The sequence below is a fragment of the Erinaceus europaeus genome, chromosome 11 (genome assembly GCF_950295315.1).
Source record: "Erinaceus europaeus chromosome 11, mEriEur2.1, whole genome shotgun sequence".
Taxonomy (NCBI): domain Eukaryota; kingdom Metazoa; phylum Chordata; class Mammalia; order Eulipotyphla; family Erinaceidae; genus Erinaceus; species Erinaceus europaeus.
Window position 1 is genome coordinate 41,378,359 of NC_080172.1, and position 15,508 is coordinate 41,393,866.

Sequence of the window (15,508 nt, forward strand, 5' to 3'; positions counted from 1 at the left end):
TTTCATTCTAGATCCTTCCCACACCCAGTCACATGAAGACACTTGACTGGGCAAAGAAAAGCCATCCATAGCCTCATCTCTAGCTCCCTCTGCTGGGAGCCAAAGTAAGCAAAGACCTATAGATACAGTGGTGAATTTACAATTCTGTGGACTTTTTACAAATACTCTCCAAACACTTCTCAAGGGTTATTATATGCATTAGCAAAGATTAACACTCCAAAGATTAACATCTCCATAGGAAGAAAAAGGATTAACACACATTATTGTATGCATTGTTCTTTTTTTACAAATAACTCAAGAAGTAAGTCACTAGTTTGGCATTGAACTGGAGATTCCCATGGTTCTATTCTTGTAAGGAAAGCACCAGATAAAACTATCACAGTTTCAGATGCGTCATCATGTACAAAGCTCCAGTTCAAGCCCTGGCAAAACACCGAAGTAACGGGAAACTCCATGGACTGCGGAGCAGAGTAGTGGTGTACCCCCGCCACACAACACACACACACACCCCCAAGGCAGTGTAATCAGTAAGGGAAAAGTCTTAAAGTAAACTTTAGACCTTCCACACTTTTATCTACTGTTTTTTTAATGTTGAACCACTGCCAGCTCCCCTTAAGGAGTCTGCCTATCTATTTTGGTATCACTACTATGAGAACTGAAATTTTCAAGCCAGAAAACAAGTCTAATTACATACAAGTCAGTAGCAGCGCAGGTGAAGGCCCTTTCCTGGGGATTTGCAATTTTCTGTTCAATCCACACTGCAGAGATACAAGGAAAACCACCATTTTGGTTTCCAAGTTTTATTCAAGAACTCATACAAAACATTCCAGATAAAAGAGCTCTAATCTTCATCTTCCTCCTCTTCTTCATCTTGGTTAATCTGGAAGTAACGCAATTCATAGCTCTCTTTGCTGTTAGCAACTACGCGTAACCAATCACGCAGATTATTCTTCTTCAAATATTTTTTGGTGAGATATTTCAAATACCTGCAGATAAAAGACACTTGAGAACTCCAAGATACATTGTTGTTATATTCTCATATATTGTTATATTCTCATATACTGTGAAATCAGAAGCATTTAAAATCATTTTAATTGAAGGCAGTTTTCCTATTCTTCAGAGTACATGCCTTGCTGCATTGAGGCTCTGGTTTTAATCTCAAGCACCATAAAGGGAAATATATAACACAAATAACATAAAGTGCTCTCTCTCAATAACCTGGCACAGTGGCTAGAACCTGGATCCCTGGAATGAAACGTCCCAAGTGATGCTATGCTTCTCTTCTTTCTTGATGTGTCTACCAGTTTTGTCTTTTAAACACATATAAAATTATTTAGTACCCAATGGAAAAAAAATATTATGGTAGTAATTTTGACAATTAAGCACAGAACATTAATACCCTTTGAGAAACCACTGATTTCAAGCTCCAAGTAGTGTTCAGCCTCTCAACATCATTTCCTTAATTCAGTTTCATCAGACTGTTTCGGTTATTGGGATGGCTTCTTTGGGATTTACACTTCTTTCTACTATACTCACTAGCCACCAAAAAAAGGCATCAGGGAGTCACTCTACCATCTGCCTTTTTAGGGACCAGCAGGAGATCGCTCACCCAACAGATACTCACCCAACCATACTCAAAGCTCCTGGTTTGAAACCCTAGCACCATATGAGAAGACCAAGGCACTGGTGGAAGCTCCATGGAAGGCTACAGCAGTGCTATAGGGTTTCTCCTTTGTCTTTAAAGACTCAGGAGCAATGGAATTCACATGCACAAGTCCCCTGTACCCACACCACACAAAACCTCACTATTTGGACACAGGCAATGAACATCAGTTGTGTTCAACACTAGCTTTTATGTTCAGGATCTGAATTAAACCATGCAATCTTTTTCTCCAACCTATTCTTTATGGGATCCTGAAGTTTATCTAAAGCTTTAGAGGGAAGAGAACAACAAACAAACCTCCTGAACAAATTAGCCTTTGAAAACTTCAGCTTCTATCAAATGGGTCAGATATAGTTTAGACACCTAAAAGGAAATCAAGCTAGCTTACTAACCAAATGTTAACAAAACAAACTACCATCTCCAGAAAATGAATATGGTTAATTACATTCAACAGTGCCACTTAGAAATCTTTTTAAAAATTATTTCCTTTTGATGCCCTTGTTTTATTATTGTAGTTATTATTGTTGTTGTTGGATAGGACAGAGAAATGGAGAGAGAAGACAGGGGAGGAGAGAAAGACAGACACCTGCAGACCTGCTTCACCGCCTGTGAAGCGACTCCCCTGTAGGTGGGGAGCTGGGGGCTCAAACCAGAATCCTTACACCTGTCCTTGCACTACCGCCCGACTCCAAGAAATCTTTTTTTTTTTTAATCAGAGCACTGTTCAGCTCTGGCTTATGGTGGTACGAGGGGGATTGAACCCAGGACTTCGGAGGCTCAAGCATGAGAGTCTCTTTGCATAACCATTATGCAATCTACCCCCTTGTCCACTTATGTATCTTCACAATAAACTAACATAGGGAGTCAGGCGGTAGTGCAGCAGGTTAAGTGCAGGTGGCGCAAAGCGCAAGGACTAGCATAAGGATCCCAGTTCGAGCTCCCGACTCCCCACCTGCAGGGGAGCCGCTTCACAGGTGGTGAGGCAGCTCTTGGGGGATCTATCTTTCTCTCTTCCTCTCTGTCTTCCCCTCCTTTCTTCATTTCTCTCCGTCCTATCCAACAACGACAACAATAATAGCTACAACAATAAAGCAAGAGCAGCAAAAGGGAATATTAAAAAAAAAAAGATAGGGAGTCAGGTGGTAGCACAGTAGGTTAAGCACACATGGCACGAAGTGCAAGGACCGATATAAGGATCCCGGTTCGAGCCCCAGCTCCCCACCTGCAGGGGAATCACCTCACAGGTGGTGAGGCAGGTCTGCAGGTGTCTATCTTTCTCTCCCCGTCTTCCCCTCCTCTCTCCATTTTTCTCTGTCCTATCCAACAACAACATCAATAATAACTACAACAATAAAACAAGGGCAACAAAAGGGAATATATATATATATATATATATATATATATATATAAAACATGGCAGCTGAAAGGTGGAACAGTGGACTCTCAAACCCAACCTTACTCCCTCAATACAAAACAACACTAAACTAATAGCTGGGCTAGGGAGGTAGTTCAGTAGGACAGTGTATGCCAGGGATTTTGTTTGAGCTCCTTGTTAAGTTCAAGTGGTTTGCTTTTAATGAGAGCCCACCAAAGCATCATGAGGGCAAATGCAATGCATAGGATTAACTCATGCTACCAAACCAGTTAGTGTTCTAGCAGCTACCATGTAACTTTGTCAGAGCACAGCACCCCGTGCCACAATAGTCCCATACTAGAAGCCTGAGCCCAGGTCACATTTAGTAGCTGTTACCTCCCAGGTAACCTATCTCAATGGTCCTAGTTTCAAAGTTTTCAAAGTAGAAATGCAGAAAAAGCCTGTGGAAATTCAGAGAAAAGAAAAAAATCTCAAGGTTAAGAAAAAAATGCCTGTGGTCCAGGAGGTGGTACAGTGGATAAAGCATCAGACTCAAACAAGAGGTCCTGAGTTCAATCCCCGGCAGCACATGTACCAGAGTGATGTCTGGTTCTTTCTCTCCTATCTTTCTCATGAATAAATTCTTTAAAAAAAAAAAAAAAGAAAAAAAATGCCTTGGGGGCCGAGCAGTAGCAAACCAAGTTAAGTACACAGTACAAAGCATAAGGATCCCATTTCAAGCCCCCAGCTCCCCACCTGCAGAGGGGTTGTTTTACAATGGAATGAAGCAGGTCTGCAGGTGTCTTTCTCCCTCTCCTCTGAATTTCTCTCTAATCCCTCAATTGAAAAATCGCTGCAGGAGCAGTGGATCTATAATGCAGGCACTGAGCCCAGCAATAACCCTGGAGGCAAAAGAAAAAAAAGGAAGAAAATGAAAAAGGAATACTACTCAGCTGTAAAAAAATGGTGACTTCACCGTTTTCAGCCGATCTTGGATGGACCTTGAAAAAATCATGTTGAGTGAAATAAGTCAGAAACAGAAGGATGAATACGGGATGATCTCACTCTCAGGCCGAAGTTGAAAAACAAGATTAGAAAAGAAAACACAAGTCGAACCTGAAATGGAATAGGAGTATTACACCAAAGTAAAAGACTCTGGGGTGGGTGGGTGGGTGGGGAGAATACAGGTCCATGAAAAATGATGAATGAAATAGTGGGGGTTGTATTGCTAAATGGGAATCTGGGAAATGTTATGCATGTAAAAAAAAAAAAAAAAAAGAAGTAGAAACGCAAAGCAGAAATTGACTTGAGTTTGGAGTATGGCACCAAAGTAAGAAAGCAGAAGTATACTAGAGTTTGCAGTGAGTACCTCCCTAATACTACCTTTCCACTTTTCCAAGCTTTGGGTCCATGACTGCTCAACAATTTGTTTGGCTTTGTATGTTAACTCTCTTTTCAGTCACCAGGTTCCAGGTGTCATCAGGATGCCGGCCAGACTTCCCTGGATTGAAGACACCACCAATGTGTCCTGGAGCTCAGCTTCCCCAGAGACCCATCCTACTAGGGAAAGAGAGAGGCAGACTGGGAGTATGGACCGACCAGTCAACGCCCATGTTCAGCGAGGAAGCAATTACAGAAGCCAGACCTTCTACCTTCTGCAACCCTCAATGACCCTGGGTCCATGCTCCCAGAGGGATAGAGAATGGGAAAGCTGTCGGGGGAGAGGGTGGGATATGGAGATTGGGCGGTGGGAAAATAAAAAAATAATAATAATAATAAAAAAAAAAAAAGAAAAAAAAGGAAGAAAATGCCTTGAATGTTTCAAGAAAATAAGTTTATGGGAGTTGGGCAGTGGAGCAGCAGGTTAAGCGCACATGGCACAAAGCACAAGGACCGGCACAAGGATCCCAGTTCAAATCCCCGGCTCCCACCTGCAGGGGAGTCGCTTCACAGGTGGTGAAGCAGGTCTGCAGGTGTCTCTCTCTCTCCTCCTGTCTTCCCCTCCTCTCTCCATTTCTCTCTGTCCTATCCAACAACTATGACATCTACAATAATAAAACAATAACTACAATAATAAAACAAGGGCAACAAAAGGGGAAATAAAAAAAAAAAAAGAAAAGAAGTTTATTAAAAAGGGAGGTTTTGGTTTTTTTTCTTTTAACCAGAGCACTGTTCAGCTCTAGTTTCTGATGGTATGGGGGATTAAACCTAGGACTCTGGAGCCTCAGGCATAAGAGTCTCTTTGCACAACTATTATGCTATCTACCCCTACACAAAAAGAGAAGTGTTTTTTTTTTAAATAAATTTTTAAAAAATATTTATTTATTCCCTTTTGTTGCCCTTGTTGTTGTAGTTATTATTGTTGTTGTTGATGTCATTGTTATTATCCTTGTGCTTTGCGCCGCCTGCGCTTAACCCACTGTGCCAACCCACCGCCCAACTCCCAAAAAGAGAAGTTTAATTGTAAGATATAGGCTCTTTTCCTTCTCCACTGAGTGAAGAACAGAAAAGTGGTGAACACTGAACTAAGATGTATTTGGAAACATTGACACAGGTTGGCAAATATAAAAATAGGTCAGAGAAAGATGACAGACTCTCCTCAGACACTCAGCAAAGGCCCAGGGCAACAAATTGATTGTCTTGTGTACCTAACTTTACACCACTCAAATTTCCTTCCATAACTCTGCCAGGCAGAATACGGCACTGCATTTAAGCCTTAAAGTCAACTTGCAGCTACAAAGTTAAAATTAAAAGCAAAAGCTTAACTATAACCCTTTTTTTCTTCTAACTTCCCACTTGATTAAAATCTTCTGCAGGGGGGTCGGGCATAGAACAATGGGTTAAGCACACGTGCGCAAAGCACAAGGACCAATGTAAGAATCCCAGTTTGAGCACCCAGCTCCCCATCTGCAGGAAGAGTCGCTTCACAGGCGGTGTAGCAGGTCTGCTGGTGTCTTTCTCTCTGTCCTATCCAACAACGAACAATAACAATAATAACCACAAGGCTACAAGGGCAGCAAAAGGGGTAAAAAAATGGCCTCCAGGAGTAGTGGATTCATGATGCAGGCACTGAGCCCCAGCAATAACCCTGGAGGCAAGAAAAAAAAAAATCTCCTGCAGCTGGAGAGATGGCTCAGGATGCAAAGCTCAGGCCATAGGCACATGACAGTTTAATCCTTGACACCACATACACTGAAGCAGTACTCTGGACTCTAGCTTCATGGCTTTTGTTTTTTGCTTTAACTTCTAGGGCTTCGCACTTAACCTTTGTGCCTGGGTAGTTCCACTATTTCCAATGGATGCTGTTATTCTTTGTTCCAGAAAGAAGAGAAACCACAGCACCACTTTACCACTTCCACCATTGTATGGTGCCCCATGTGGTGACAGGGGCTCAAACCCAGATGCTTGTGCATGGTATACTCTACCAATGTACCAAGCGAGCCATGTCCAGGACCCAACTGTTTTTAAACCAGGTCACTGCTCAGCTGTGTATTATGGTAGTGAATCTGAGTCCTGATTTTTTAGGACTATGTCAGGTTTTACAGTTAGATATAAATGTTTCATTCTTTACCAACCTCATAAGCTCTTATCTCTCTCCCCCACCACCTCCTCTCAATTTCTCTATCCTTACATGTATAAGGAGTAAATGCATGTGTGAGAAAGGAAAAAATGGCCACTGGGAGTGGTGAAATGTGTCATGATGGCACTCAGCCCTAATGATAACTCTAGTAGCAATAAAAGAAAAGGGGGGGAAATAAATAAAAGGAAATCGGTAAGTAGCGCATCAGGGTTAAGCGCGGGTGGCGCATAGCACAAGGACTGGCGTTAAGGATCCCAGTTGGAGACCCCAGCTCCCCACCTGAAGGGGGGTTGCTTCACAAGCAGTGAAGCAGGTCTGTAGGTGTCTTTCTCTCCCCATCTTTCCCTCCTCTCTTCATTTCTCTCTGTCCTTTCCTATGGAACAAGGATGATATCAAGAACAACTATAGTAAAAAGGGGCAACAAAAGGGATAAATCAATAAATATTTTAAAAAGTTTAAAATAAAAATAAAGACAGCTGGGGAAATAGCACACCTGGTTAAGAATCTGACATTCAGTGACCAGGGGGAAGCACACCGGGTTAAGCACACATAGTATGAAGCTTGAGTACTATTGTAAGGATCCCAGTTCAAGCCCACGGCTCCCCCAACTGCGGGGGAAGAGGGGTGTCACTTCACAAGTGGTGAAACAGGTCTGCAGGTGTTCATCTTTCTCTCCCCATCTTCTCCTCTCTCAAATTCTCCCTGTCCTATCCAACAACAAAAATGGAAAGACAGCCATCAGGAACAGTGAATCTGTGGGGCAGGCACTAAGCCCCTGGAGGAAAAAAAAAAAAAAAAACTCTTGACACTTATGCCCGAAATCCTCAGCACTGCCTCATACCTGAATGGTGCTCTGGTGCTCTCTGCCTAATGTCAAACTCTCTCATACATAATAAATCTTTAAAAAAACAAATATTTGTGAACTCAGAAGTGACAGTTTATAAAACATTTGATATCAAGTATGAGGTTCTGAGTTCAGGCACCAGTACATGTAGGAGAGTGATGCTGTGACTCTCTCATTAACAAATATTTCTGAAAACTGTACTTCTTTATGAGAGGGAGAGAAAACCAAAGCACTGATGCATGCAATGCCAGGGATCCCCATGCTTGGGAGGGAGTCCATCATTAGTTCATCCACTGTACTACCTCTTATGAGGCACTTTCCTTAATTTTGTCCCCATAACAACAGCTGTATAAAATACCCAAGAGGTGACAGCAGATAAAACACTGGCCTCAAATTCAAACCTCAGCATTAGATACCAGTGATACTCGGGTTTCTCTTCATTAAGAAATCTTTTAGGTGGTCCAGGAGGTGGCACAGTGGATAAAACACTGGACTCCCAAGAGTGAGGTCCCGAGTTCAATCCCTGGCAGCACATGTACCAGAGTGATGTCTGATTCTTTCTTCTCCTACCTTTATCATGAATAAATAAGTAAAATAAATATAAAACTTGGGGGTCGGGTGGTAGCACAGGGGGTTAAGCACACATGGCTCACAAGAGAAAGGACCTACATAAGGATCCTGGTTCGAGCCCCTGGCTCCCCATCTGCGGGGGGGGGGGGGTATCTCACAAGTGGTGAAGCAGGTCTGCAGGTGTGTTTCTCTCCTTGTCTCCCCCTCCTCTCTCAATTTCTCTCTATCCTATGCAACAACAACATAAATGGCAACAATAACAAGGGCAACCTAATGGAAAAAAATGGCCTCCAGGAGTAGTGCATTCATGGTGCAGGCACCGAGCCACAGCAATAACCCTAGAGGCAAAAATAAAGTAAAATAAAATTTTAAAAAAGAAATCTCTTGGGGGCCAGGTGGGGGCGTATCTGGTTGAACACATTATAATACACAAGGACTCAGGTTCAAGCCCTGTCCCCACCTGCAGGGGGAAAGATTTTGAGTGGTGAAGCCATGTTGTAGGTGTCTCTCTTCCTATCACTCCCTTCCCTCTTGGCTTCTTTTTCTTTTGAATTTATTTATTTATTCATGAGAAAGATAAGAGGAGAGAAAGAACCAGACATCACTCTGGTACACGTGATGCCAGGGATTGAACTCAGATCATTATGGTTGAGAACCCAATGCTTTATCCACTACGCCACCTCCTGGACCGCCCCCCCTTGATTTCTAGCTGTATCTACCCAATAAATAAAGATTTTGGTTTTTAAAGAATATTTTGGGGGCTGGGTGGTAGTGTACATGGTTGAACGCACGTTACAGTGCGCAAGGACCCAGGTTCGAGTCCCTGGTCCCCATATGCTGGGGGAAAGCTTCAGAGTGGTGAAGCAGTGCTGCAGGTAGGTGTCTCTCTGTCTCTCTCTACCACCCCATCCCTCAATTCCTGGCTATGTCTATCAAATAAATAAAGATGTCCTATCCAACAATGACATCAGTAACAACAATAAAAAGGAAATATTTTTTAAAAATTTAAAAATACTCTGGGGGTTATGTGGGGGGGAAAGATTACAGGTCCAAGAAGGATGACAGAGGACCTAGTGGGGGTTATATTATATGGAAACTGAGAGATGTTATGCATGTACAAACTATTGTATTTACTGATGAATATAAAACATTAATTCCCCAATAATGAAGTTAAAAAAAAAAAAAAAAAGACACACACCTGCAGACCTGCTACACCACCTGTGAAGCGACGTCCCACCAGGTGGGGAGCTGAGGGCTCAAACTTGGATCCTTAAGCTGGTCCTTGCGCAACCACCCAAGGCAATGTAGTTTAATAAAGATGTTTTTAATGTCAAAAAATGGAGGTGGCGCAGTGGATAAAGCAGTGGACTCTCAAGCCTGTGGTCCTGAGTTCAATCCCCGGCAGCACATGCCAGAGTGATGTCTGGTTCTTTCTCTCCTTCTATCTCTCTCATTAATAAATAAATATATTTTTTAAAAATTAAATATATATATGTTTTAAACCTATCTACTAATTGAGAGAAAGAGAATATAATCAGACTATTGCTCTGGTACATGCACTACTGGGAGTCAAACTCAACGCCTCATACTTAACCTGAGTCCAATGTTTTATCTACTGCACCACATTCCAGACCACAAGAAAACGGGACTGGGCAGTGGTGTAGCTGCTTTAAGCACACAATGTACTATGCGCAAAAACCCGTGTTAAGAGACCCCACTCCCCACTTACGGGAGGAAACTTCACAAGCGGTGAAGTAAGTACTGCAAGTGTCTCTCCTTCTCTATCTCCTTCTCCCTTCTAAATTGCTGTCCTATCAAATAAAAGGTGGGTGGGGCTACTGGGAGATGTGAATTCATCATACCAGCACTGAGCCCCAATAACCCTGGTGGCAAGAAAGAGAAAAGCAGACTATTATCAATCTGTCTTGTACAGAGTTAACTAGAATTAAAAATTATCCTGCTCTATGACTTAGAGTCACTTGGATAGTGCACTGTTTTATGTGTACAACCCAGCCTCAAGGGTGGTACCCACAACACTGAAGCAAACTTTGGCACTGTGGCTTGTTTCCATTTATTTGAAAGTCAGCTCAAATATAAAAATAGTTAAAGTGGGAACCAGGCGGTGGCACAGCAGATTAAGTGCACATGGTGCTAAACACCAAGGATCATTGGAAGGATCCTGGTTCGAACCCCTGGCTCTCCACCTGCAGGGAAGTCCCTTCACAAGCAGTGAAGGGGATCTGCAGATGTCTATCTTTCTCTCCCTCTCTGTCTCCCCCTCAATTTCTCTCTGTACTATACAATAACAATAATAATAAACAAGGGCAGCAAAAAAATGGACTCCAGGAGCAGTGGATTCGTAGTGCAGGCACTGAACCCCCGAGATAACCCTTGAGGCAAAAAAAAAAAAAGTTAAACTTTGGAGGGGCAGGCCTAGGGATGGCTCATTGTATCTTGCATGTAGACACACACACTGTACCTACCATTCGGGACTGGGTTTGAGCTACTGACCATCAAAAGAGAACCATGCAAAAGGCAAGCTTTACAAGAGGCAGATTGGTGCTTCAATTTCTCAACAACTGTCAAGGAAGCTCATGCAGGTATGAAGCCCTAGCAGCAAAAGGAAAAAAAAAAAAAAGGTCTTGGCCTGGAACATGGTGTACTGTACTGAGCCTGGGATGATGAAGTCCTAAGTTCAGCCCCTAGCATCACATGGCCAGTGATGCTCTTATGTTTTTTCCTCATTCTTCCTCTTCACCTTTACTGCTTTAAAAAGTCTCAAAACTGCCATCATTTGATTATAATATTCACCAACTGTCTCCAATCAATAGATTATAAACCACAAAACAAACAACTCCCCAGGAAGCAGCATCAGGTGAGGGTTCAAGCTTTCAGCCCCACCTACAAAAGGGAAAACTTCACAATTGGTAAAGAAGTGCTTCAGGTGTCTCCCTTTTCCCTTTCAATTATTATCTCTTTAAAAAGTTAAGAATAAAGGTGGGGTCAGGTGGTGGCACACCTGGTTAAGCACTCACATTACAGTGCCCAAGGACCCAGGTTTAAGCCCCTATTCCCACCTGCAGGGGGAAAGTTTCACAAGTGGTGAAGCAGGGCTGCAGATGTGTCTGTCTCTCTTCCCTCTCTTATCTCCTCCTACCCTCTCAATTTCTGTCTCTATCCCATAATAAATAAATAAAAATAAAGGGAGTCAGGCGGTAGCACAGGGGGTTAAGCACACGTGGCGCAAAGCCCAAGGACCGGAAGAAGGATCCCAGTTCGAGCCCCTGGCTCCCCACTTGCAGGGGAGTCGTTTCACAAGCGGTGAAGCAAGTCTGCAGGTGTCTGTCTTTCTCTCCTCCTCTGTCTTACCCTCCTCTCTCCATTCCTCTCTGTCCTATCCAACAACGATGACAATAGTAACAACAATAAAACAAGGGCAACAAAAGGGAAAATAAACATTAAAAAATAATAATAATAAAAAAACCAAAAAAGGTGAAGGTGGTAATGGGAAGTTCAGTGCTGGGATATAGGGAAGTGGCCTATACCTTTTGGAGAAAGGCACCTCAGAAGTCACAGTGATCTTGCTCTTGCTTCGTTCAATGGTTACAACCCCACCACCGAGATTCCCAGCTTTGCCATTCACTTTGATTCTCTCCTGAAGAAACTGCTCCTGTGGAAGTTAAATTGACCAATTTAGTGAAGTGACAAAAATCACCTATCTCAACCAGTATCTTCCTTTTACACTCCTAATACCCAATAACTAATCCCAGAAATCTATAAATGTTGACTAGAAAATGGCACAACTCAATGCACTTGATGGCTTCCACACATTAAATATGGTGCTAATTGGAAGGCTTTGACTTATGGGTCAAAGGGCAAAAGTGTGAGAAACCCAGGACCAAACTCTTACAAGTTAGTCAACCAAAAACTGCACCCTACTTCTGAAATTAAGCATCATCCTCTCATAACTATCAGAGAAAATTTCCTTTAACCCCAGAAAAAGAACTAAGCTTAGAACAATGCACGTTATACAGAAGGGCGGAGGCATAGAGGCCCACAGGGCTTTCAAATGCCCCCATGGAAGGGCTACTCATTCCTTCATGGGTTTCAGAGAGCCTGTTCCAAAAATGAAGACTTATTAGTTTTCTTACAATTACAATGAAATGAAGGCTCCTTCACAACCATAATACTCTATTTTGAAACTTCCAATACTCATTAAAGAGAGAATGACCGGGTCACCAGACACTAACTGGAAGATGCCACAAAGATTAAAGAGGTCATGGAGAAAAATAAACAAGTCACCAGAGTGGGAATAAGGACCCAAATGAGGGTGGGTGTTCCTGCAGGACCGAGATGCAAAAGGCAAGCTCTACACAAGAGCAACTACTCTATTCCCTGTGGTGCAGACAGATGTGGGCTTCTGAGAATTACTTTGTGAAAATACTTTCTTGGCAATCGCTGATGCAGAGATTGAGAACCAAATATAAATCTAGGAGTTTCTGTAGTTAAATCTCAATTCCTCCAGCATGGGTATGCACAGAGACCATCTCATGTACTAATTCTATTATGCATCAAGTGAAAGCAACACTCTATTATTAGATGATTAAGCAAATCAGGTTCCAGGGCTAGAGGGGAAAACCAGAACCCTGGAGTTGTCAATAAGCTTGAAAACAGAAATATGTTCCAGTCAGTTCTCAGCAACATCTCAAAGGTCTATTACTATCCCAGGTGGCATCAAAAGTGTAACTTACAAAATTAGCAGCATCCATGATTCCATCTTCAACAGGGTGTGTGCAATCAAGGGTGAACTTCAGAACCTGCTTCTTTTTTTTGCCCCCCTTCGCCACAAGTTTTTTCTAAGAAAGTATATAAACAGTTATAAAGGTACAAACATCAAGTAGTAACCAAACCACCTATGATTAGGCATTCTGCTCAACAGTAGTCAAGGGCTAATACCCAAGATGCACCTCTGCAACCAGAGGCCTGGGATCATGTCCCCTAAAAAAAGCAATCAGCTGTGGTCTGGGAGGTGGTACAGTGGATAAAGCACTGGATTCTCAACCATGAAGTCCTGAGTTCAATACCCAGCAGCACATGTACCAGTGTGATATTTGGTTCTTTCTCTGCCTTTCTCATGAATAATTAAAAAAAAAAAGCAATCAGTCTAAAGCCACACTCATTTATAATTTCTAGCCTCAAACTCAAAAGCATTAGGTCTATTAGCATAAGTACAACTATTTTTCAGCCACCAGGTTCCAGATGCTACCATGATGCCAACCGGATTTCCCTGGACAGACGACCCCACCATTGTGTCCTGGTGCCTCCCCCCTTCCCCAGAGCCCTGCCCACCCGAGAAAGACAGGCTGGGAATATGGACAGGCCTGCCAATGCCCATGTTCAGCAGGGAAGCAATTACAGAAGCCAGGCCTTCCACCTTCTGCACCCCCTAACAATCCTGGGTCTGTACTCCCAGATGAATAAGTAGGGAAGCTTTCAAGGAAGAAGATGGAATACTGAGTTCTGATGGTGGGAATTGTACCCCCTTATCCTATGGTCTTGTTGATATCTCTATTTTATAAACAAAATTTTTAAAGAAAATATTGGATTCTCAAGCATGAGGTCCTAAGTTCAATCTTCAGTGTTACATATGCTAGAGTGATGCTCTGCTTCTCTCCTCCCCCACAAAAAAACCTTAAAAAAAAGCATCTGCACAACCTACTTACCTGTACTTCCACTTTCAAATCTTTCTGACACCTCTTGCCTTCATGTTCAAAGTAATTTCACTTAAAATGTGTAGTAACTGAGCCAACTTTATAAGCATATGGACACTGCAAAAGCCACTGAGTTTTTCTAAGCCATCTCTTCCTAACAGTATCGAGCACAAGAACTGCTGTACATGCTTGCCCAGAACACAAGTAAAAAAAAAAAAAAATCTATCATGGGGTTTCGTGCCTCCCGATTTTAAATCAATATGAATATTTAGAAGCATCAACAATCCACCAAAACAAAAATGAAGTGAACTGCAAACGTCAACAACGGTTGTGTCCACAGACAACATTAAAGAGACAGGCCGGGCGGCAGGAAGTCGACGTGCAGTGATGAGGGCGCCGCACCGCCATTCCCAAATTGCCTGGCAACGTTAAGGGGTCTACGCGAAAGAAGGTCCACAGCTGCACCATGGCCACAGGGTCCTCCAACCTGGGCCCACTTCTCTCTGGAAACAGGGCGCCCAGGCCGCCTCCGGTGGAGCTTTACACTCGCTCGAGTCCCGGCCGTAGACTTCCTGGGTGCACAGTTCTCAAGAATGGCAGGTCCCCTCCCCTTCTGCCTCCTCGCCCTGTGCCCCGGTCACCCCTTCCAACCCCAGCTTCTCTCTCTGAAAACATGCCGCCGTACCGCCTCCCCTGAACCATCCCACTCGCCCCCCAAAGCTCTGGCCTTGGGCTTCCAGACACGCTCCCACGATGGCTGGTGTCTGCTTCCCCGCCCTCCTCCCAGGCAGCCAGGCCTGGAGCACGCTGCCTTCTGCGGTCAGCCTCCAAGGTGCGGGGCGCAGCCCAGGCCTCGGACCGAAAGCTCCACACGACCGCTGGCTCCAAGCCGGGGCTGGAACCCAAGTGGCGACCTCCGACTCCCGTTCTGGGGCCCAGGCCGCGGCCTCCTCCGCCCACAACGTGCAAAGCCCAGAAGCAGCCCTGGCCCTATCTGGACAGACTGCCAACCCAGCCCCGGCCGGACGCTGCAGAATGTGGTCCCCAGCGAGCCCAGGTAAGAGCCCGGCCCAAGGGCCACGTGCTTGCCCCACAGCCCAGGCCTCACGCGGAGCCATACTAACCACAGGCGCCATTGCCGCAGCGGAGGCAGAAAGGGAGGTGGGCGGACTACGCAGACGTAAAGAGTCTGCGGCGCGCAGAGCACGCAGGGATCAGGCAGGACCAATCGCTCTGCCACGCCCCTCAGCCACCACTTTTTGCCCTATTTTGTATGCTCTGAGAGGGATTGGTTTTCCTTGAAGCCTCCGGGAAGATTGTAGAGACCGGGTGGCAGGTTCCACGGCTAATCGTGGCGGTGGAGGCAGATTGGACCAGCACAAGGAAGGAATACAAGCATTCTACTTTTCACAAGTCTTGGAACGATATTAGGAATTGCATTCAACCATACGTTACCAACTACTATAATGAAACGTGAATGCCTATTTTGGGCGTTCCTGTCCACAGATCCCAATGCTAAAAGCATTTGGCTTTTTCCTACTTGTAAACTGACGGTGGTCAGGTGCGCTCTCGGGCTTGACTCCTTCACATCTCAAATTCTAGCAACCCACCCCCGCACCACCATCTCCGAATTTTCTGCTTAGCTCCCAGATCCAAATTTTTTCTGCTCCTGCTTCTTAGACTGACACGTGGAGGGGAATCATCTGAGGATCTGATTGATAATGCTGATTCCAATTCTACAGCCCCTAGGTCCGCAGAGATAACAATGGTTATGCAAAAGAACTT

The 15,508-nt window shown here is 44.0% G+C and overlaps 1 protein-coding gene across 1 annotated transcript; it reads right to left on the bottom strand.

Annotated features, from left to right (window-relative positions):
• Window positions 1-784: 784 nt before the first annotated feature.
• RPL22 (ribosomal protein L22) lies at window positions 785-14,933 on the bottom strand. Its single transcript, XM_007532760.3, has 4 exons — window positions 14,848-14,933; window positions 12,764-12,868; window positions 11,558-11,682; window positions 785-986 (listed from the first exon to the last, which is right to left on the bottom strand). Exons 1-4 carry the CDS (start codon window positions 14,857-14,859, stop codon window positions 842-844), a joined length of 387 nt encoding a protein of 128 aa, XP_007532822.1. The 5' UTR covers window positions 14,860-14,933; the 3' UTR covers window positions 785-841.
• Window positions 14,934-15,508: the final 575 nt, after the last annotated feature.